General features: G+C 42.0%; 1 protein-coding gene across 1 annotated transcript; it reads right to left on the reverse strand.

The window, feature by feature from the left end:
* usp28 (ubiquitin specific peptidase 28) lies at positions 1-24,073 on the reverse strand. Its single transcript, XM_083665488.1, has 26 exons — positions 23,969-24,073; positions 14,675-14,749; positions 13,628-13,751; positions 13,235-13,313; positions 11,602-11,764; positions 10,111-10,197; positions 9,831-9,968; positions 9,513-9,583; positions 9,316-9,392; positions 9,087-9,235; positions 8,864-8,991; positions 8,578-8,673; positions 8,230-8,412; positions 7,856-8,055; positions 7,266-7,336; positions 6,185-6,413; positions 5,432-5,752; positions 5,001-5,137; positions 2,978-3,253; positions 2,732-2,827; positions 2,366-2,544; positions 2,140-2,218; positions 1,786-1,865; positions 1,565-1,688; positions 1,024-1,219; positions 1-655 (listed from the first exon to the last, which is right to left on the reverse strand). The coding sequence occupies exons 1-26, from the start codon at positions 24,014-24,016 to the stop codon at positions 480-482; spliced, it is 3,582 nt and encodes a 1,193-aa protein (XP_083521614.1). The 5' UTR covers positions 24,017-24,073; the 3' UTR covers positions 1-479.
* Positions 24,074-24,185: the final 112 nt, after the last annotated feature.

Raw genomic sequence — 24,185 nt, forward strand, 5'->3', positions numbered from 1 at the left:
AAGTGGAAAAACAGAGGAGTGGAACGATAAGCTTACATTTAAACAAACTAATACAAAAAAAGACAAGGATTTTTTTTAACAATGCTGAATTTCCATGGCTAAATCTTCAAGGGCCTGCTGTTCACTGCAATTCGAATTCATGGTAAGGATATCTAAGAAACTATACAAAATACTATGTCTTGCAACAGCATAGGTCTATGGACCATTTAGGCTCTAGAAATCTTCCTGCATAACAAAGAAATGTATCTCTCCTTGATGTTTTTGAGAGTACGAGTGAAAAAACTTTGCTTCAAGGGACTCAGAATCTACCAAATGTCTTGGCTTAGAAAAATAGTGGCAAAAGCACATTAAAAAGTTATATAAAAAACTACTTTGCACTACCAGTTGCTGTCCACACAAATCCAGTGTTTTGTCAGCTCTGCAGCCGTTAAACTAGTGTACGACCCTTGACCCCCTGACCTCAGAAGCTGTCTGCAACCTTACTTCACAATGACCACAGAGGTCTTGTGGATGGACTCCATGATGGCGGCCAGCCGGCTGCACAAGTCGTGGGGCGAGTTTGAGCGCACATTGGGTGGATCTTTCAGGACCACCATCTCAGCGGAGCAGTCCAGAACCCTGGGCAGAAACTCACCCAGCTTCTCCTGCAAGGGTTCTGCAAAGGGAGACATAGAGAGAGAGAAGAGGGAGAACGTAAGCAGATGAGAGATAAAACCAAATGCGAAGGGATGGAAGGAGCTTTATAAGATGAGAGAGAGAGAGAGATGAAAACATGAGGACACACACTACAAGGAATTAATGATAATCATATACAGTAAAGTTGGAGCCAAATGAAACATTACCTGTTTAGTCAAGGTATGGAAGGGCAGTGACAAATGATAAAGGTTGGGATATCATAGATATATACATTTAACATGTAAGGCCACTAAAACACCACAATAACATGTACATAACATTTCTGAGAACAAAATCTAATCTCTGTGGTGTTAGTGGGAATGCCAGCATTGTTGGGCCTTCTCTCACCATCCATGTCCTGTCCCAGGTAGGAGCACCAGTGGCTCCGGATGGCATCCATGGTGTCCAGGTCCTCCTGGCTGACCGTGTCACGGCTCATCAGGTGCATGCAGGGGATGACTGCTTCATTCATGATGGCCACGCCCTCCTCCACGTCGCTCTCCTCACCACTCTTGAACAGCGTGGCGGCATTCATATTCAGCTCCTTTCAAGCCGAGGGAGGTGACAGAGGGGAAGCTGTGTCATGAAGTAATTTCATACTTTCGGCCATTTAATCTACTTCATTGTAAGTCGTTCTGTATCCTGAATTCCTAAATATAAGTAACCATGTTAATGGTTCATTTTAATACTCCTTCATGTTCCTCCTTCTTTTCCTCATATGACAGCAAGTCATTTGTGCACAAAGCCACAGCTTAACCACTGTCTTATTCCCTCTTTATTCACCTTCTATTGACCTAAATCCCTCACTGAAAATATCAGGCCCAAGGGGAGAGGTCCAAGGCCCAAAAACCTCAAATAGGCTACATTTTTAAATTGCAATATCACTCACTTTGAGACATTTCCTCCTGTATAGTGCAATAAGTGACTGCTCCACTCCCCTTCTCTCCCCGTTTCGCAGAAGGGTGGCATTGTTCTGGTAGGCGTGGGCCAGGTAATTCAGCGCCTCCCGAACTCTGGAACACAATTATGACACCATGTCAGCAGGAGAAGCACCCGCACTAAAATAACTGGTCACATAGGGCCGTGACATGTCGCCATGACAACACCTACTTTCCATGCTGGTACTGTTCCAGGCCCGTCAGCAGGTAGACAAACACTGTCCGGAACAGGCTGTAGTCATCCTGCCATTGCTGGAGGAAGGAGAGAGACAGAATCAATGTGCATTTGGGATTATTTCCATTGAAAAGAAAATGTAGCTGTAGCCTGAGTTTGGATGTTCAATATAGAGTACAGGCTCATAGATCAGCTTTCAAGGCCCACTAGGTATAAATAAAAAAAACAGCAGCCACCCCACTGGCTTCACTAACAACAAGGAGGAAGAAGCTACATACAGTATACACAAAACACAGGAGCCTTCATCATGACGAGGGATTGAAAGGGTCTGTTTTACCCTGTGATCCTCACCATATATTCCTCCATGTCCATATCCTCTGGCTTGATGAGGCGCAATTTGGTACGGGCCTCTCTCATGATACTGATGGACCTAAGTGACACAGGAATATATAATTTCAGAAATACAATTTCTATTCCATTCCAGACCCATGGTTAATTTGAGATATATTCAGTGTACAGTAACAAACATTTAAATGTGTGCATGGTTATTTGGTGATGAATACCATGCAGTGCTGACCTGTCGTCGAAGCTGAGGTTGCGGTTGGTGAATTGCTCCAGCAGTGTCCTCTCGATGACACGGTTGGGCGCCTGGTTCTGGAAGAAGTAGACGAGGACGTGCTGCAGGCGCGGGTCCTGCTGGGGTGTGGTCTCCTCCTGGGACAGCTCGTACAGCCTGGAGTACTCCTCGTGGAACGCCTGTGGGACAGTTGTGATGTTGGTGACATATCAGAAGTTGGGCCAAAATGTCAGAGGTCCAGGTTAAAATAATAACATACACCTAAAAGTGTTCAATTTCCAGGCCATTTCTGTGCCTCTATCAGTGGAGGGAGCCAACATTGAAACACACAACATGGTACAGCAGAGGGACATGGAGAGATCATACCTTGATGAGGCCAGCCTCTGGGCCGTCCTTGTCGAATGCCTGTCTGGCTTTGGCTATGGCCAAAATGATCCCCTGCATGGCTGGAGTCAGCATCATCTGTACCACAGGACCACACAGAGAAAGAGAGATATCTTAAGTCGTAACACATACAATATGTTTATTTATCAAAGCATCCTTATGCCCAAATTGATCTACTATTCATGTATACTACACCACTGAGGTATTGCATGGGGCTGATCTACGCACCTCCTCGTTGTATCCGTCTGCGTCAGCCCGTACCAGTATCTTGCCAACGTTGGGGATCTCGACCTCTGATACCTCGTTCTCTGGCTGCTGCCCTCTGGCCACCACTGGGGCATCCTGGGGGGACGAGGCACAGGGCTCTACATCAGACTGGGCCTCTGCTGCTGCTGCCTCCGCTCCTCTAATCTCTGTCTCTGTGGAGGCCTCTAGGGAGGGGTCAGCCTCCACCTGTACGTCTGCTGCAGCCTGGCCACTCATTTCTGCTGCAGGGGTGTGAGACTGTGGGGGTGACAACAGATTTGGGTCAAATACATATAAATCATTTAAAATACTTGGAAGTATCTAGTTTATCTGGTACGATAGAACCAACAGGGTAGTCCCAAAAGTGCAAACTCAAGCACACAAAATTTAAATTATTAAATGTATTTAACACGTGAATCTTACTCAAGTCTGGGTGACAAGGATGAGAGAAATAGAAGGATATAATATGATATACAGTAGCTCAAACACAGTGTGACGAGGTACTGGGCAGACCCAAGCTCAGAAAACAAGCAGGACTCAGTGTTGCAAAAAAATCAAAAAACAGTGTGGCCAATAAACTTAATGAAAATAATGAAAACAATAAAAAAGAGTCTATGACGGCCTCTGGCGACCAGTGGAGGGAGCAGCAGGCTCAGGAGCATTCCTGACAGTGTGTTTACATAGAGAAAAGCATAACTGGAATAACATATCATCACTACTCAGAATTGGGAATACCAATACAGAATTCATATCCTGAGCAGTAAACACCTCCCTAAAGTACAACCTATTTAGTGTATATTTGCAGGGCGGTAACTGAATATGAACACATGGTAACAATTGGACTCTTGAAGCCAAATAACACTTCACTGTACTATGCATATATTGGCCACTAGAGGTCATGTGAGCCCAATTTATGATTTTAGGCTCAGGAAGGCAACCGTAACTGTAACAGATGCGACTCATGTCAAGCGAGCCTGAACATTTATTTGTACCATTTTGTCAGTAAAATCCAGGTTCTACACTCTATATACCATGCAAAGATTTTAACATCATTTAGATCTATGGTATCAATGGCATCCACCAACAGGCAGATGACAAACAAACAACTAGTATCACCCAATCATCAAGTCAACAGGTAGCAGCACACCATGACAAGCTCATGCAGACTCAGAAATTCAGTTGCTAAGGTAATATCTTTCAATGTTGACAACAGTCATTTCATCAGCATTCACAAATGTATTCTCAAACATTTGAACAGGCCTGAGGTGAACAATCAGTCCAAGCAACCAACCTATGGCTTGTCGATGGAATACACCAGCACTCTCTACCCATAAGTACAGTAGTGGGAATAAAAAGCTCATGCTCTATTTAAAGGCACTGGACACTCATCATCAACAGAATGTCCCCAACAACCCCCAGTGATAAACTAGGGAGGGAGCGCAAGTGGTGGAATGCAGAAATGACTGAGGGTGTCCAGTGTCCAGCTAGGCCTTATCACCTCCAGGGAGGGGGATGTAGGGAAGGATCTAAGCTTTTCACAAACAGTTGGAAAAACACTGGGGTATGCTAACTAGAGCAGCTTATTAGTAAGCAAGTGCTTGTGTGAAATGAAGTACAATAACACACAAGCTCACACTCATATACTGTAGTCATATACATACACACACATAATCAATCTGGCTATTTCTTTTTAAACAAAACACAAGCAAGGACACAGGGACACATGACTAAACACACTCACATTCTCTCTCATACAAGCACTCCCACTGTTCAGTACTCATACAGTATTCACAAATATATATTTTCATATTTACTCTTAACTTAAGTGAGCCATACTACAAACTCTGTCCCTGAGTCATACAGTCTAACACCATGCTCAAAACATCCAGTAGCTGCCACCATCACTATGTGAGAGGGATGCAAGAGGTATACACGTGGCCTTGATATCGTATGTGACCTATATTCAAAATGCACTCAGATGACAACCTCTTTCCAACCTGCCCACCTGACTGTGCTCCCCCTCCTCACTGGTATTTTGGCAGGGGTCTGGGGAGGCAGTGACAGCCCGATCGCTCTCCTTGGGACTGGTACCAGGGCTCTCAGGTGGCACACGGTCTAGAACTGCCTGGCTTCGGACTGGTTCTGAAAGAGGACAAGAACCATGAGTGGAACAGGGAATTATCGTCAGAACATAAATAATTCATTCATGGCATGGGGGACTTGCAATTACAGTGCTCGAGGGCCACAGTCCTGCTGGTTTTTATTTCTCACTATCACTTCATTAAACCACAGTAGTATTAATTAGCCAGATATTTTACAGATCTGGCACCCAGGTATAATTCAGTCTCTGATGAATAGCTAAGGAGGATAACAAATGTACAATGTGAACTCTCAAAGACCCCTCTGCCACACTGTACGACTACAGCCCACACAGACCTTCAGATTCAACTGCTGGTTCTAAAGCCGGTTTCTCCTCTGGTTCTTGGGCAGGTTCCTGCTCTAGCTCCCGGGTGGATTCCTGGGCAGGTTGGGGGACTGGTTGGGCTGAGTTCTCTGTACTGGGAGCAATGGTGGAGGCTGTGATGGGAGCTGCAGAAGCAGGCTCCTCCTGAGGCGGTTGTGGCTGGCAGAACTGCTCCTCCCACTCCCTCAATTCCTGTTGGAACCAGCGGTTGTCCTCACGGACGTAGCGCCTCAGGATGGGGGGCAGGGAGTCCATCCCCTGTAGGATCTGCCCCGTCTCGTCATCTGTGTCCTCTGTGTTCAACAGAAATAGAAGGTGATAAACATAATAGAATATGAAAATAAACAGTGAGGTGACTGTGACAGTCAATTCCTAATGAATTAATCAACATCAAATTTACAATGAGTCAAACATACCATAAGCTACAAAGAGCACAAAACAATAAATGCAAAATACTGTACACTTAAAACCTCCTATGGAGGATTAAATAAGATCTATATTGCTCCTGGTCAGGAGAAGCATAAGCATTTATCAACGCTTATCTCAGCAAATATGGTGTGACCAGATATAGCACTTACTCTGTGATATGCCAATAATATGCTCTGTGATATGCCAATCAATCCATGAACATGGCTTACGTTTTCATTCAAGTTCAAGTACTTTCCAATTGTGGTGTATATATTTCCTCAGCAGAATGGGGTGGTGGGATACAGTTATTACAATACCTGCGATGAGGTTTGACAGCCTGTCGTCGATGTACATGAGACAGTAGGCACTGGCGTTGGTCATGCCTCCGTACGAGTCCCTGACCAGATCCTCCCAGGAGGACTCTGTGACGATGACGTCGTTGTACTTCATCCAGCGCTGGTTAGCGTGGTCGTAGATGTAGGCCCAGTAGTGGCCTGCCGAGGCCTGGCCCTCGTGGACCAGGACGGCGTGAAGCCTGTATGGCACCTGCACACGTCAAAAAAAAAGATAGCGATTAGACTAACTAGAAAAGTTACGTTTCCGCAGAAACTTTGTGTGAATGCACCTGTCTAGGCCAAACAAAGACTACAGTTGGCTGTGTAGCTAAATCTGGTGCAAGGTATTTGTTGTTCATGATCCCTGGCAAATGAACTAATAAAAGGATATCAGGTCTGCTATTAACAGGCCATTTTAACTCGTTCATATAGGTTTCTGTACTCATTCTATTAATTGTTAACAGCTTCACATGACATTCAATCCTTCAATGTCCTCTATGACCCCATCCACAATATAGCTCCTAACCTTGTGATAATCTGATAATGCAATCATGCCAATGCAACAATGTCTCACTAATTATCACAATAGACATATGTAAGATGCGTTTCAATGTGTGCGGAACCATTAATCACTAATACGTAATGCTTATTTTTCTTACACTGTTGTGGTCATTATGAATGAACACATCACAGAATTCTTCACACAGTGAGTGTTTCAAGCATACTCCAGACATGACCTTAGAGGCTAATATTAGTGTGTCACGTTATGTAAGTGTATCTCATGTTTTGTCTGACCCATACACAGTACTGTATGTTGTATGTGTTTAACCTGACACAGACTGAAATCCAAACAGATATTAATATATTACATGTTTAACTTGACACACACTGACCCATTTACTGTATGTTCACAAGTTTAACCTGACAAGAGAGTAATAACCATGTATGTCATGTTTCAGCAGACACAAGATTAATCACCTGTAGAACCTGACACATACAGCTATTAGTGTATCATGCTTTAACAACATGCCACAGACAGTTAGCTGAGTAGCAGGGATCTTACCTGACAGAGGCTGTTATCTGAGTACATGCCCTCCAGCGCCTGGCTGACCCTGTCGATGCTGGCCTTTAGCTCTGAGCACAGAGACACAGAGACACACAGATCAATGCAGTGCACCTGGGTCTCAGCCAGAGACACACACAGACTAGACACACCAGGATAACTGACAGAAACATGCATTGCAGTCTTCTTACTTAAGAAGTCCCAATGTAAACACCATAAATTAAATGCAAAATTTAATTTGGATTTCAACTGAGAAACCTCAATGCCTTCAATTGAGGAACCTCAGTACCTCAATTGAAGTGTCAACCAAATATTTTAAACAGAGCAGTTGCCTCCAAAAGTTCATTAGTATAGTATACCAAAACAGAAATATGGTCCCTGTTAAGCAATGAGTGGTGAGATCCAGCAGGTATGACACCACCAAGGGAATTGTTAATAGTACAATAGGTTGTTATTCCATTTCAAAAAAGTGCTGCAGTTGCTCAAAACATGACTCATACTCTCATATAGTCACTGTAAGATAGTGAGGACACTCAATAGTCACAACACTAGCATGGCATGAAAAGGTTGTCCAACAGGTGTAAGCGTACCACTGATGTTGTTCTCCACCTCAGTTCTCCAGCGATGGAGGCAGGTCTTGACGAAGCGTAACTCCTCCTCGGTCACACTGTGGGGGGCTGGGTGGGGCGGGGTATCCATGGGGGGTCTGCACTGGGTGAAAGGTTTGTAGATGGGGGTCCGCTGGCAGCCAGAGCCATCAGATGGACCTGCGCATCCTGGCTCGGATTGACTGAGGGAGATCAACAGAGGAATGACAGGACATCAACAAATGTACAGTACCAGTACTTTCCCGAGCAGCTAACACTGCAGTTACAGTATAGTGAACACTAGAAACACAAGACAGCACTAGATTGGGTAAGCACTCGACAGTAGATTCCCAGCCTTGAGTCTCAGAAGGCCTTGCCTGGTGTCATCAGAGTTGGGGTCTGTTTGCTGGGGGTTGCAGGATGTTGTTGGGGAAGAGGCTGCTATCCTCACATCTTCTGCAGGGGACACACTGGTGGGCTTGGTGGAGGCAAACTCCAAAACATACTGGAGCATGTCAGCCAGGGGATACTTTGTAGGCCCGGAGCCATAGTTTTTGTAGCTAGAGAGACAGAGAAAGATAAGAATAAACTAACCTCTTTGAGGATAGAAAACAGTAACAAAATTAGCAATTGTGTTTATAATGAGTGCAAACAAATTCATCATAATCCAGCATACACATAATCCGTGCACTGCAACTTTCAAAATTACACTCAAGTAAACTCACCACTCTAGTTTCTGTTGGAGAACTGTGAGCTGCTCCTTCAGTCTTTTAATTTCTCCTCTCCTCCCGTGGGTCTCCTCAACGTTTTTGTGAAGATATCTATAATGAGTGAATGCACTTAGCCCTTAACAAAAGGCACAGCAACATTTCTTCAAATATCATCACTGCACACTGCAATTAAATGCATAGACTGTACAGTACTTAGTCTAAACATTTTCTTATGCTCATATATATGTATATATATGCATGTACATAATTTCCACTCAGAAAAGAATATCAAGCAACTCCCCTGTCCATGTATATTATTTGGGGGAACTCCAGTTTCTTGTGTATCTTCTCTGGGCGTCCTAACTGGGCGTTGAACTCAAACCTGGACAGTTCAAAGGTCAAGACTGGCGGTAACTTTGAGAACCATCTCTGTAACAGAGAGAATTCACATTTACATGTACTTAGCTTTGCATTCTAAACAACTGTCAACAGAAAAGGTCAATCTGGGAATTAGTTTTGCTCACCTCACCGCACGATGCAATGATTTGATCTGAATGTAGAGCCTCAATCTCCCCCTCAACCATGGCACCTTCCAGGCACTCATCCAAGTTGTTGAAACCGTTCACTTGTAAAGGGTACTGGCCAAACTGCTCGATGTTGGACAAGGTCTTACCTACACACAGTGAAATACTCAATGACAGAGAAAATACCTATGGTATGACTAAAGTACAAAGCCCATTTTAGTACACTTACCCTGATGAGTTCTCTCTGCCACAAAAGTCCCATAGAAAAGCTGAACCATGGGGTTTTCTTGTTTATCTTCCGGGTTGCTGAGGATTAGATGAGACATCAGTTAAGATCTGAAACACTGCACTTCAAACACAACAATCTTATCTTGTCTATATTTGTGAATTAATTTAGCAGTATTTGGGTTTGAATCATTGATTTACTTTCCATTGGCAGCCAGCTGAAAGGCATCCTCAAGCCAGTCAAGGAGTTTGTGGGTAAACTCACTCACATCCTAGAGTGAACACATTAGACATGAGCATCATTTGTATGCACTATGCACATGGCCATGAACAAGCAGAGAGAGACATAATGGGTTGCGTTCACAAGGGCACAATGTTGTGATATTTCTTTTAATGTTTTGACATGGAACCTGTTCAAATGTTATGTAAAGATGAGTGTGTGTGTGTGTGTGTGTGTGTGTGTGTGTGTGTGTGTGTGTGTATGTGTGTGTGTGTGTGTGTGTGTGTGTGTGTGTGTACCTGTTGGGCTTCACTGGTTCTGAAGGCGTCTCTGAGCAGCTCCACAGCAGCAGAGGGATCCACAAACCTGCGAGTGGAGCCGACCATGAGGGCGAAGAGACAGCGCAGCTCCTGCATAAAGGCTATGTTCCTCTTGTCCTGTTAACGGTACATTAGGCCTCTCATTCTTAAAGCAGAATTTTAGTATAAGCCTCAAAGATATCCTACTAGCGAGCTCAGATTTACTTCTTGGAATAGTCTCATAATTATGTTCTGTGTCTGGCCCCTGTTATACACTCACCGAGTGGCTTTTACACTTTTCCAGCACACGATCAGACAGGCAGTAGTTGAGCACCAGTCTGCGGAACACGGGTAGGTGGAACAGGGACTGAAAAATCAATATGGAGGTACCATTTTTCTCAGTTTCCCTTATCATGTGTAATATGTCATTTCAAGAATAGATGTGGGTTTTCATTGTGTTACACATGAGAGCCACAGTTGAGCAAACAAAAGAATACACCACTGAGATATTGTTAGATGAGACAGGATGATGATTCTCAGTAATAATAATAATAATCAGTAAGATAAGTGAGATCATTTCCCCATTAATATATGGTTCCAATGGTAGCAAGCTCTTAGTGTTTTCTTGGTAGATCTTATGTGTGCAATATTTGCAGTTGTGAGCAACAGTAAACACTGCAAGCACTTTAGAATCAACAGCAACATGCCTGAATTCAGATTGCATTAAAACCTGTATGTATCATCTCAGCTTTCTAGTATCCCTGTAAATCCAATTACAACTTATCACAATTTTACTGTAACGTGCACCACAAAAGATATAGAGGAAATATGAGTAGACACAAATGAGGTCATTCAGTCCCAATCAGATACGTATTATGTAAAAACTTTGTCTGGGCAAATTATGATTGTGCTAAACAACACCTCAAACAAATAAGAAGAACAAAAAAGGTCATCGTGGTTCCCAATAGAAAAGGTTTAATTTAAAGCCACAGCATCACATCATTTTGTAAAAAAAATAATAATAAAAAAATAAATATCTGAATGACATTAAGACAAACGAGTGTTCCTCATTCAGCCTAATCTACTGATATAAACTAATTTCAGCCTGGGCTGCAGAGTTCATCGCTCTCTCCATCATCACAACACTGTGCTATTTAATTACCCTTTCAGTCTATCAATATCAATGAAGGCTTGAGTTTCAGGAGAGCCACCTGATAGGCCCGGCTAAATTCAGTCTGGAATGGACTCTTAATAGAATTAGAAGCACCAAGAAGCTTTTGCGTTCGGAAAGAAAACGCCACACCTCATCTTTCCCATCCTCCTGACATTACAGATAACTCAATTTCCACAATATGGCTTGATTATGTGGCAACAAGTTGAGAAGAAATGTTCAGAAATGTTTCTTTCAGTTGAGGGACACAGGGGATAAGTGAAGTAATGTCAAGTAATGTCTCTTGGTATGGTTCTGGCAATTGGACATAAACTAACATATGTTTGGCTGGCTTCTTAGCCCCCCATGGTAATATCACAAGAGATGTCTTGAAATGTTTGAGAAAATAGAAACACCGTTCAGTGTCTTTAAATGGCATTTAAAAAAGAGTATTACAACTTGTTTTCATGTTTGAAATGAGTTAGTATTGGGTTTCTTGCCAAGCCTGTGCAAGTATACTGCATTTATCTTATTTTCTTTTACTGTGCATATAAACAAAAATGAAACTCAACTCAACTGATCAGGGTGATATCCATTTACACAGATGCAGCAGCTCCTCACCTGTATGACTGCACTAAACCAGCAGGTGTTTCCCACGTTGCGGATGCCCACGGGCCATTCCTCCTGGCGGATCCATTCTGCTGGGCTGCAGCTCTCTCCCTGGGCCTCACACCTCTTCCTCTTCACCCATGCAGCGCTCTCCTCAGCACTGGCCTCCAGAGCCCTGGAACACACATCCATCACACCACTCATAAACTGTGGATATTTGTCCAATGAATTCACCTGGAATTACTGGATAAACTTTTCATCGTACCACTTTTTTTTTTACTCTTGTATTGTATTATATTGTACATTACTTTATCCACTTAAAGTGCCCTGCGTAAGTAATGGAACAGTTCTTTTGACTCTATACTCCAGAAGTTTGGATTTGAAATCAAACAATTGCTGTGAGGTTAAAATAGAGATTATCAGCTTTTATTTGATGGTATTTGTGTACATATTAGTTTCACCATTTAGAAATGACAACACTTTTTATACATAGTCCCTCTATTTCAGGGCACCAAAAGTAATGGGACAGATTCATATATAATATATATAATGTCCAAATTAAGCACTCATGTTTAGTATTTGGTCGACAATTGTATGCAATAAGTGCCTGAAGTTTGCGTTCGAGGCATTTGCTTGTACTCAAGCAGGCAAGATGTTTCTGTACACTTCAGAATACATTATGCTGCTGCCGTCAGCAGTTACATCATCTATTAAGACAAGTTAGCCAGTTCTAGTGGCAGCTATAAATGCCCAAACTATAACCTCCCCTCCACCATGTTTCACATATGAAGTGGAATGATGTAAATCTTGGGCAAATCCTTTTCTCTCCAAGCTTTCCACTTGCAATCACTTTGGTACATGATAATATTCATCTTATCTGTCCACAATACATTTTTCCAGACATTGCAGGCTTTTTAAGTACTTTTTAGCAAACTGTAACCTGACCATCCTTTTTGAGGATAACTAGTGGTTTGCACTTTGTAGTGAAGCCTCTATAGTTTGGCTGGTGGCGGATGGTGGTAAGTCAGGTGTGTTCTGTCATATAATTTGTGCAGGCATAAGAGAGCTGTCAATGTTGAGTATTGATTCTAGGTTTTGCATTTGCCTTAGTAGTCTGTTATTGGTGTCAAGGAAAGTTAAGGAAGCCATTATTAGGCTGAAAAATCTGAAACATTGCCAAAACCTTAGGTTTGCAAAATCAACAGTTTGGAACAGAATAAAAAGCGAGGAAGCCAAGAAAGACTTCTACAGTGGATGACCGAAGACTGCTCACCATAATTAAGACAAATCCCAAATCAACTGTCAGACAGATAAAGAGCACTCTCCAGGAGGTAGGTGTGAATGTGTCAGAGACTACAAACACCTGTCTAGCTAATTGTCCCATTACTTTTGGTTCCCTGAAATAGGGGGACTACGTGTACAAAGTGTTGTCATTTCTAAATGGTGAAACTAATATGTACAGTACACAATTTTTGTTTTCAAATCTAAACTTTTGGAATATAGAGCCAAAAGAAAAAATGCTTCACTGTCCCATTACGTACGCAGGGCACTGTAGATAGTATAAGAGCTTAAGTCTGACAGAGTTCATTATGAAAAGGAGCAGCTGGGGGTGCGATGGTGAAGTATTTCACGGCATGTCCAGTACCTGTTCAGCTCTCTCTCCTCTGCTTGGGATTCCTGCAAACTGAGCTCAATGGCAGTCTGGAGGTCATCTTTAGGAGCACCTAGAGACATATCAACACCATCAAAAATAAGTTCTGATACAGCTCCAAACCTTTAAAAACCTCACAAACGCTTGACAACAACCATGATGGAACAACAGAAATCAAAGCTTAGACATTCAACATGTAGTGTAGATGTTGAAATGAGTGTTGAAACTTAAAATGAGTGTCAACTTAAAAATAGACAACTTAAGTTGGAATGTGAGCAATGGAAAACTTTTTTCATAATGCCACTGTAGCGGTTTTCTTGCTCCATCACCAGTGACGATCAGTATTTCAGCCCCTTCTTCATATCTCCCTGTCCACAGCAAGTCTACCTTTCTGGGCCTCCCAGACCTCCCTGTTGGCTTCTGTGTCTGCAGGCTCCTCATGGCCCTGATCCTCCTCTGGAGGCTGTGTGGTCAACAGTCCTACGGCATGGCTGATGTCGCCCTGGCTGGCCTGGTTACACACAGATAACACTGGGCATTAGAATATACCCTTTCCAAGATCTCCAGACCTACACTAGTCCGGGTTCCAGTCTGTTTCTGCCTTAGATAATGACAAAGGAGATTGCAAAACAGACTGGCACCCAGACCTCAGGCAAGCCTGATTCCTAACTTTAACTTTAATCTATATGGGACTGAGCCATGCCCACTACCCCCTAATTGGTCCTTTGGTCAATTGGATCCTTCTCAATAATCTGTTCTTTTTTCTTTTTTTTTTATATGTTTTTAGGGCATTTCTGCTTTATTGGGATAGAGACAGTAGAGCTTGACAGGAAGGAGGGAGAGAGAGGAGGGATGACATGCAAGATAGGTCGAGGGTCAGAATCGAACCAGGAACCTTGCGATTACGTGGTAAGCACATTAGTGTGCTACACCACTAAGCGCCCCTCAATAATCTGTTCTAATAGGGGCCTAGAGATAAAGGGAAGTAAAGGTGATATTCCCTTTAGCCAGACACTTTTCCCTCTAGCCAGACAGTTTTGACTAAGGTAGTAATGACATAATCTCAGTCCACTTGGAAGCAACAGCATTGGATTCTGACAGGACCTACAGCTGTGTGGCATGATTATGTCACAACAATATGATTAAGTACAACAAATAAATCTGTTGGCATTTAAACTAACTCTCATTGAAGTCACATTGTAGTTTCAGTAATTGAGATAGGCCTTTTATTTAGTGAGCTGCACAATAACTCAGATATTGTTTGGTGCACAGGCTTAACAAATGGTTTTGGTAGGCCACCAGAGCCTTCATTAGCAGGAAGAAATCCATAAGCCTAGAATTAGCAATGCCTTTGGTCATACTATCATCACAGTGTTATAACATGACTGAAAAGGCAGAGGCTACACCCATCAGTCCACAATGTTGGTCACCTACGTTCAGGGCTCTCTGCAGTGTCTGTGAGTCTTGGATGCCAGTGATCTCTCTCAGCTGGTTCATCAGCATTTGGCTCTATGGAGAGAAAACACAAGGAGGGAACAAATAACAGTTAGCCCAGATGTAATCTCATTATGAAGGCATGTACTGTAGTTATTCATTGGATATTCAGGGCCAAGATCAGCAGGACATCACATTCTAGAAGTTATGGTTAATTTATATAACTTCCTTAATCATTCTGTGTGATGTTTTACAGATGATTATCATTCTTACTTTTAACCCCTACCCTTAATGCTGATTAGCATCACAGATTAACTATGGCAGTCCCGTGTAAAAGGACCCATGAGGACCAAAATGTGAAATTCATCAGAGCATATCAAATTGGGTATCAAAGGACTTATGGTTGTACAATGTAGTGGAAAGACGTGCGTTGTATCTGTCCTGACTCATCTCGATTATTTCATTCTATTATGCTTGTTTTTCAAATATTTGTGCTAGCACAGTACGTTTTTTAGCTCACAGGGATTTACATTTTGTAAATATGAGCAACAAGTCTACGCACTCCGGCAGGAGAAATCAAACCAATCTGCAGATTCCAGGCAAGAAGAAGAAACCAATATGACAACCAACGGAGTTCAGCAGGGGAGTAATTGTGTCCCTATAACGATTGATGTGCTGGTTAGAGATGTGGAGCTAGAAAACATGGTGTCTTCACTGTAGACCAAGCTGACGGCTGTGAAAGAGGAGAACGAGCGGCTCAGGGTAGCAGTCGAGGACCTGACGTTTCGTTCTAGGCATCAGAATATACGTGTGGTTGGCTTGCCCAAGGAATTGGAGGGAAGAGATCCAAGGCAGTTCATGGCGGGCCTTTTCCAGAATGTGGTGGAAGACGATTTGCTTCCAGAGGCCCCAGAGTTGGATCGTGCTCACCGCAGCCTGAGACTGAGGTCCCGACTGGGAGAACACCCACGTCTGATCATCGTCAGATTTCATTGTTACATTGAAAACATGTCTTGCGGTGTGCCAAGGAGAACCGGAATGTTGCTTATGATGGCCACTCATTAATTTTTACGAGGATTTCTACCCAAGCATTGCAAAAAAGCGAGCCGCTTTACACAACATCAAGTCCTGCCTTTGCCAAAAGGGAATTCGATTTGGGCTCCCCTACCCTGCCTGCCTATGCGTCACCTTCCACGGCATGTTGGACTTTATGAGAACAATGTTGTGGATTACCTGATCTATGGACAAGGACAGCAGGTTTGTTTAATTTATTTTGTTATCTTTCCCCCCTCTGCATTCTTGTGGAAACAGATTTTTTGGACGTAATTTTAAACAGTGGAATCGTCAGGCATATTTTTATTGGCCTGGTTATTTTTTGTGCATGTTTAATTTTTTTCCCATGTCCATCACGTCTATTCTCAAATTGACTACTTCTTTCTAGATAGAGCTCTTCTCCCTTCGTCAAATGAATATTCTGCTAGTTATATCTGAACATGCACCACACATTTTGGAATTAGGCATCACCCCCAAAACTAAAACCCATTCACATTGGAGATTTGACACAAGTTTGTTGTCAAACAAGGAATTTTGTGATTTCATATCTACTAATATAGAAATGTTAATTGGGACTAACAAATCTGAGACAACTTCCACATTCCTCCTATGGGAAACCTTTAAGGCAGAGTTCCGGGGATTAATTATTTCTTACAAGGCTCATATGGTCAAGGAGAGGAAACGGAAATAACAAGAACTTGTTGATTAAATTCTTAGAATAGATTTCCAATACTCCAATACTGTTCTCCTACTCCTGAATTGTATGCTGAAAGGCGAAAGACGCAAATCGAATTTGATTTATTGTCTACGAATGTCTACAAATTCTCAGCACTCTCATTATTTCCCTCTCCCTCTTAGTACCCTTCAGGAGTCCCCATCCTCGCCTCTACCTTTTGCGTTAGAGATAGAACCCCCCCCCTGCAGGGCAGGTGTAGAACACAGTGTGTGACTTTATGCAGATGATCTTTTGCTTTCTCAAACCCAGTTACATATTGCACATTCTGAACACCTTTGGGTCATTTTCACCCTATAAATTGAATATTCTTAAAAGCAAATGTTTTTCTATTGTTATGGAAAATACACTGATAGAACTGTTTTCAGGTTATACACTTTCTTATGACTGATACAACTTGTGTAAATACTGTGATTACATTTTCTCTTGCCACACCTCTAAAGTTCTATAGCCATTGTTTTGAGAAACGGCGGATAATTACAATATGGATAGCGGTAGTTTCGGAGGGAGTAGTGGGGGGAGAGCAAGAACAAAGGAACAGATCCATCTTGCCGACAGGAAGGTGGATAAGTGTGAAGTGTTGAATGCCGATTGATCAGTAAGAAAGCGCCGATTGATCAGTAAGAAAGTCTCCCCATTGTTCATTCTCTCCCGCCCTCTCTCACGTAAGCACAAGCTTGTCGTGATAGCCTTGGCGGCGCCTACCATTATGTTTAATCTGTATAAAAGACAACCCTGATAATCGCCTCTTCAGACTTGTGCTGAACAGACCTCCGGATTTACGCTGGGCTGCTGTTACGCTCTTGTCTCTTGTTTGCAAGCAATAAATAAACGGACTCAGATATTGTGGCTACTCAGGACTTATTTCTTGATTCTTACCTCCGAAGAGCTGAAGCACAGAGTGGTAAATCCTAGACATCCACCACACTATTAACACGGCAGCTAAACAAATCCCTTCAGGAACCCTGCCATTTCGTTTATCTCCCACTAGCTTTTGTTATTTAGGTGTAAACATTTCACATTCACTTCCATCACTTCACAAGAATAACTTTACAAATTTTGTCACTAAAGATAAAGCAGACCTGCAACGCTGGGACAGTTTACCTCTCTCTCTAATGGGTAGTATCCAATCTATTAAGATGAATGTTTTACCTAGGTTTTTGTTTCTCATTCAATCTCTACCATAGAACTGACCTACCTTTATTAATTGTGTTGTATAAGATGATTTCAGCATTTATTTGGGGAGACAAGACTCCTAGAGTACGGAAGGTAATTCTACAGAGACGCAAACAGGATGGGGCGTTACCTAGAATATTGATTGGTGTATGATGGAGGCTCAGTCTTGCCGCTCCTCATCCCTTTTCGCCCTAATCTGTGCCCCTTTATCATCTTGTCCCTCTAGATACACTATCTCCCTCACAATCCCACAGTACTGTCTACTCTTAGGATATGGAAGCAATTTAGACAACACTTTAAACCCTAACCCTTGATCCTGCATTTGGTCTGTGGAAAGAAAGGGGCCTTGCCTGCTTTTCTGATTTGTTTTTGGATAAAACCTTTGACAATTTTAATGACCTAGTTGCTAAGCCTCAGTCTAGTTTATTCCAGTCACTACCAAACTCCATGTTAGAGGAGATCATCTTATTCCCACAGATTTGTGGTCTTAATTCAGTTTTATATAATATCATGCTATCCTCTGATACGTCCCCTCTTACAAAGATGAACAATTATTGGGAACGGGAAGCAGTTGCTCGGTGGGAGGTAGCGCTCGCTAGAGTTAACTCCACTTCCTCATGTGTGGGTTTGAGCCTCATTCAGCTCAAAATTCTGCATGAAGACTAAGTCCTAAGTCTGTTTTTTGTCCCATTTTTTTGGTTTGTTTATCTGTTTAAAAAGAAAATGTGTTCACTGCTGTGTATAACGTTTTATTCATTGTATAAGTGTTGTAAATGTATAAATCTTACACTCTAATTATTTTTATTTTTTTTATTGGGGATATATTTTTGGGAAATGAAGAGTGAAATACATTTCTCAACCATCTTCCATCATAACAATAGGGATAAGCAAAGGCTTTGACTTCTGGTCAAATATATAGAAAAGCATCCAAGAAAATCTCCCAAATAATGTCTTTAAAGGTGTAGAAAAAACATCACACCTCAGTAATGTTAAAGCATAGACCCCGGTCAACTAACATCAACACTTATATTTAATTTTTAGGAAATGGTTTGGACAGTCTCCGGATCATTCTGTTACCAAAAACCCACATATGTGTAAAATATTTTCTAATTGCTCCGCCTCATGAAGAGTGAGGATCATGACCGACCTACTGATATCGATTTAGTTTATGAATTAATAAGTGATTAAAATTGGTAACAGAATGACACAGAGGGTTCTACAGTACATGGAACCCAAAAGGGTTCCAAAAGGGTTCTTCCACAGGGACAGCTGAAAAACTGGGAAATCAAGTTACAAACCACTGCAACATCCTCAACATCCTCATCAAGCACCGCATCAACATCCTCATCAAGCACCGCATCAACATCCTCATCTCATGCTCCAATAAATAGAGACTTCATTGTTGTTGTGTACAGTGGGGAAAGCAAAGCCAGCAAATCACACAAATATGTAACGTAAGTAACTTCCATTGAGAATGATGACATACATGTTGCATACTTCTTCAAAAAGGACATCAAAGGATTTATCTTTATCATTAAAGAGCGCACTGGAACAAACTTGGAACAGACTGGGTGTGTCTGTGTGTGTCTTCACATGACATTGGCCTACTTTTTATATATAAATAGTTTTTTTGCTGCCAAAAGTGTAGGCTATTTTATTTTGGTATAATGAAGAAACCCCCAAATGTCATTGATTTAAATCACATTAAATGATTTTTGTTTCTTGTGTTTTGTGTTTTTTTATTGATTTCCCTTTTAATGTTATACAGTATCCTCCATAAGTTTTGGAAAGAGGACAATTAATATGGTGTCAAATTACTTTTTCAGCTTGAATTCAGTGTTTTTTTTTTCCAGATTGGGTTCACCATTTAGAAAGTACAAAATGTTTTAAACATACTCCCTATTTGTGAGCTCCAAAAGTATTGGGAAAAAAATCATATAATATCCAAATAAAGTACTCATGTTTAGTATTTGGTCGACAATCCTTTGCATGCAATAACTGCCTGAAGTCTGCGACCCATTGACCCCACCAGACGCTGGGTATCTTTCCAAAGTTCTGTTTATTTGTCATTACATTAAATACAAGCACATAAATGCCTTGGGCAGAGCAGCTCTCAACATCCACAACAACAATATAATGTAATAAAGATAGCAAGCTAATAAAAACAATTTCCAACAACAAAGTAATAAAAACAATAATAACTAGAAAAAGAAGTTCCAGAAGAAACTTTGTGGGCTTGTTTAAAAAAAAGTTTAAAGTTTAAAGATGGTTTGGATGATAGATTTACTGGATAGTTGAAAGAAAGTGAGAGTCTTATTTTAGTAGAGGATATAGTTAAAGATGGTTTGATTGGTGGGTTGGGTGGATGGATGAATGGTTGGTTGGTTTGTTGATTGTTTGGATGGATTAATTGATAGATACTGTAGATCGATAGATGAGAGTAGGTTATATAGACAGATACTGTAACAGATACTGTTGGTTGGATGGATGGATAAGTATGAGCAATAACAATAGTTGGACTTGCTGAAGCAAGCTGTAGAATGAGAATGTAGAATGAAACAAGCTCACTAATAATATGAATGAATGTAGCAGCAGGAATTATTATTGGCAGCAGTACAATGTCATTGGTGAGTGTAAAGTGCAGAGACACAGGTGGGTGTCACAGAACAGGAGGGGGACAAGTGTCAATTCAACAGTCTAATGGCCTGGGGGTAAAAGCTGTTTCGAAAACTGTTGGTCCGGGACTGGATGCTCCTATACCATCTGCCAGATGGAAGAAGAGAGAACAGGGCATGACTGGGGTGGCTGTTGTCCTTGATGATCTTCCCAGCCTTCCTCTTATATCTCTCAGAGTAGATCGCTTGGACGGCTGGGAGCTCACAGCCCGTGATGGACTGGGCCGTTTTCACCACTCTCTGCAGAGCTTTACGGTTGTGGGCAGTGCAGCTGTGGTGATGCAACCAGACAGGATGCTCTCAATGGTGCACCTGTAAAAGCTTGTGAGGATCTGGCGGGATTTGCCGAATGTCCTCAGCCACCTGAGGAAAAACAGACACTGACGTGCCGACTTGATCACTGTGTGGGTGTGAACTGAACATGTAAGGTCCCCAGTGATGTGGACACCAAACAACTTGAAGCTTTTAACTCTCTCCACTTCAGACACCCTGTTTCTTCATGAAGTCGACGATCAGCTCCTTGGTTTTGCTGATATTCAGAGAGAGATTATTTTTTATCTTCTCTGGTGATGCTCTGAAAAACTGAAAAACTCACTAGTTACTATGGCAGTATGTTTGGGGTCATTGTATTACTGTATGATGAAGCACCATCCAATTAATTTTGAGGCATTTGGTTGTACTCAAGCAGACAAGATGTTTCTGTACACTTCAGAATACATTCTGCTGCTGCTGTCAGCTGTATCATCATCAACTAAGACAAGTTAGCCAGATCTTGTGGCAGCTATACACTCACCGGTTCAACTGCTCGGTAACGCAAATATTTAATCAGCCAATCACATGGCACCAACTCAATGCATTTAGGCATGTAGACATGGTCAAGACGACCTGCTGAAGTTCAAACCGAGTATCAGAATGGGGAAGAAAGGTCATTTAAGTGACTTTGAACATGGCATGGTTGTTGGTGCCAGACGGGCTGGGATTTTCACGCACAACCATCTGTAGGATTTACAGAAAATGGTCAGAAAAAGAGAAAATATCCAGTGAGCGGCAGTTGTTCTCTGGGCGAAAATGCCTTGTTGATGCCAGAGGTCAGAGGAGAATGGCCAGACTGGTTCGAGATGATAGAAAGGGAACAGTAACTCAAATTACCACTCGTAACAACCAAGGTATGCAGAAGACCATCTCTGAATGTACAACATGTCGAACCTTGAAGCAGATGGGCAACAAAAGGGGGTCCAACACAGTACTAGCAAGGTGTACCTAATAAAGTGGCCGGTGAGTGTACATGCCCAAACCATAGCACCCCCTCCACCATGATTCACAGATGAGGTGGTATGCTGTAAATCTTGGGCAGATCCTTTTTTCTTCAAACCTTCCTCTTGCAACCACTGTGGTACATCATAATATTCATCTTATCCGTCTACAGGACCATTTTCTAGAGCTCTGCAGGCTTTTTAGGTGCTTTTTAGCGAACTGTAACCTAACCATCCTTTTTGAGCATAACCAGTGGTTTGCACCTTGCAGTGAAGCCTCTGTAGTTCGGCTGGTGACATATTCTTTGGATGGTAGTTTCTGACACATTCACGCCTACCTCCTGTAGAGTGTTCCTAATCTGTGGGACAGTTGTTTTGGGTTTTTTCTTAATTATGGTGAGCATTCTTCATCCACTGTAGAAGTCTTCCTTGGTCTACCAGACCATTTGTGATTGCTGAGCTCACCAGTGCTTTCTTTCTGTTTTAATAATGTTATAAACTGTTGCTTATGGTAAGTCTAAGGTTTTGGCTATGTTTCTGATGGATTTTTCTGATATTTCAGCCTCATAATGGCTTCCTTGACTTTCATTGACATCTCTTCGGTCCTTATATTGACAGACACCAATAGCAGACTCCAAAGGCAAATGCAAAGCCTAGAATCAATACTAGATATTCATAGCTCTCTTATGCCTGCACAAATGATGTGACGGAACACACCTGACTAACCAGAAACACCTGTCAAGCCTGTTGACCTGACCAACCATTCTGAAAAAAGTAGTCCTTCTGCATACAGTTTGAATAGTTTGTTAAACTTTGCCTTTATGAGTTTTTGTTTGGCAGTTTGTTACCATGGAATTGTCCACTATCGCTTCGATGAGGTATGGATTTCTACTATATCATAACCATAATTCTTTCATTTCTTTAGAAAATAGATGTAGAATGTAAAATTGTATGGACAGGTTTGATGTGGAGCATGAATGAAAAGACATGAATTATATCAAAATGATTTGTGCATTATGTCACCTCCAGACAACTGTTGTGTGTATATTCGCCGGATACGGAACCCTCCAAGGGCGGAAGATACTGTGTGAATGCCATATTCAACAACAAGGTAACCTTCCCCTAACCCTTGACAATAGTGGCTACTGCTGAAAGGTCACTTAAAGATGAGCTTGTTGTAAAGCTTTGATCTCACTTTAATCCGCCACCTCATTAACATTTTCAACATTGCTCATTCATACATAATCCATTTATACTTAAAACAATGTAACTAAAAGTACTTTCAGTCTGTCTAAGCGGAAGCTTTGAGGTCCCACACACTACATTGTGTCCCTTTGCAGTTAAAAGAATATGGGCCAGCTGAGAGGAGGGCTATATAAAGTCCCCCACCCCCAGCAGCAGCAGGTGGAAATGTCAGTGTTACTGTGTGAAGACAGCCAGACACACACACACACACACACACAACACACACACACACACACACACACACACACACACACACACACACACACACACACACACACACACACACACACACACACACACCAATGCAGTCCTAGCTGGGAGCAAGCAGACTTATATGGACAGCTGGGGGTCTGACTGAGCCCTCTTGGTCAGCCTCTATTTTGGGCCCCTGACATCGATAGCTAGTGCCTCTGTTTATCATTCCACTCACCATGCCACTGGAACTTGAGTGACAAAGGCAGTGGGTGTTTCTGTGACTAAGACACTAACAACACTAAAAACACCAAAGACCCCTGACACAAATTGCCATAGAAGTTAGCAATTGTTAGCAAGTGTAAGCACGTCATAATGGATGAAAATTATAATTGAGAAAAAAAATAGAAGCAATTCACTGAACCTCTATCCAAAAATGCCATGCCAAATGCCCAAAAAATGTTTTTTTATCTTTTGATACACATACCTAGGCTCAACTTGTACTAAGTCAGGCCTGGATCCACAGGCAGAATTAAATCAATTATCAAATATAATAAGTAGGCTAAATTGATACACAAACATTGGAGAAATAGCTTCAGGATTTGTATGCATGACATGTTATGATTTTGTCACTTTAATGTCACTGTAATGATTGACAACAACATACAACATTTGTGGTTGTCGTGAATTGTACAATTAAATTAATCTAGTTCACTTCTATGCGCGGGACAGGATTGGCTATTTTATGTGGCTACAATTCACAAGAGCTGGTAGAATTTAATAGGCCTATACACAGCGAAATAGTAATGCTTCATTCACTGTTTACACTAAATAATGTGTCATCATGGTAATGAATTACTCGACTGTCAGAGAAAAATAGCTTTGGGTTAGTTGCTAGTCTCATGCAAGGTGAGGGAACTTTACTTGTTGCATTTTCATCCCACTCACTCCGTTACTTGCTGCTCACCGAATTCGTTGAGTTATCCCCATGTTCACTCTGTTGTTCAACTCTCATGGCAGCAGAGGCTGAATTTCTTGTTGTTTCCCCAAATGCCTTCAGCCCAACTTCGGAATCAAACCAACTCCATCTGTCAAACACACAGGCAGAGAAGGGCAGCGCGTCTTCGCCTGTCAAACAAACGGGTGCGCGCAATCAACGTACGCGCCCGCGGAGAAGTAACGTT

This window comes from Argentina silus (genome assembly GCF_951799395.1).
Source record: "Argentina silus genome assembly, chromosome: 2".
Taxonomy (NCBI): Eukaryota; Metazoa; Chordata; class Actinopteri; order Argentiniformes; family Argentinidae; genus Argentina; species Argentina silus.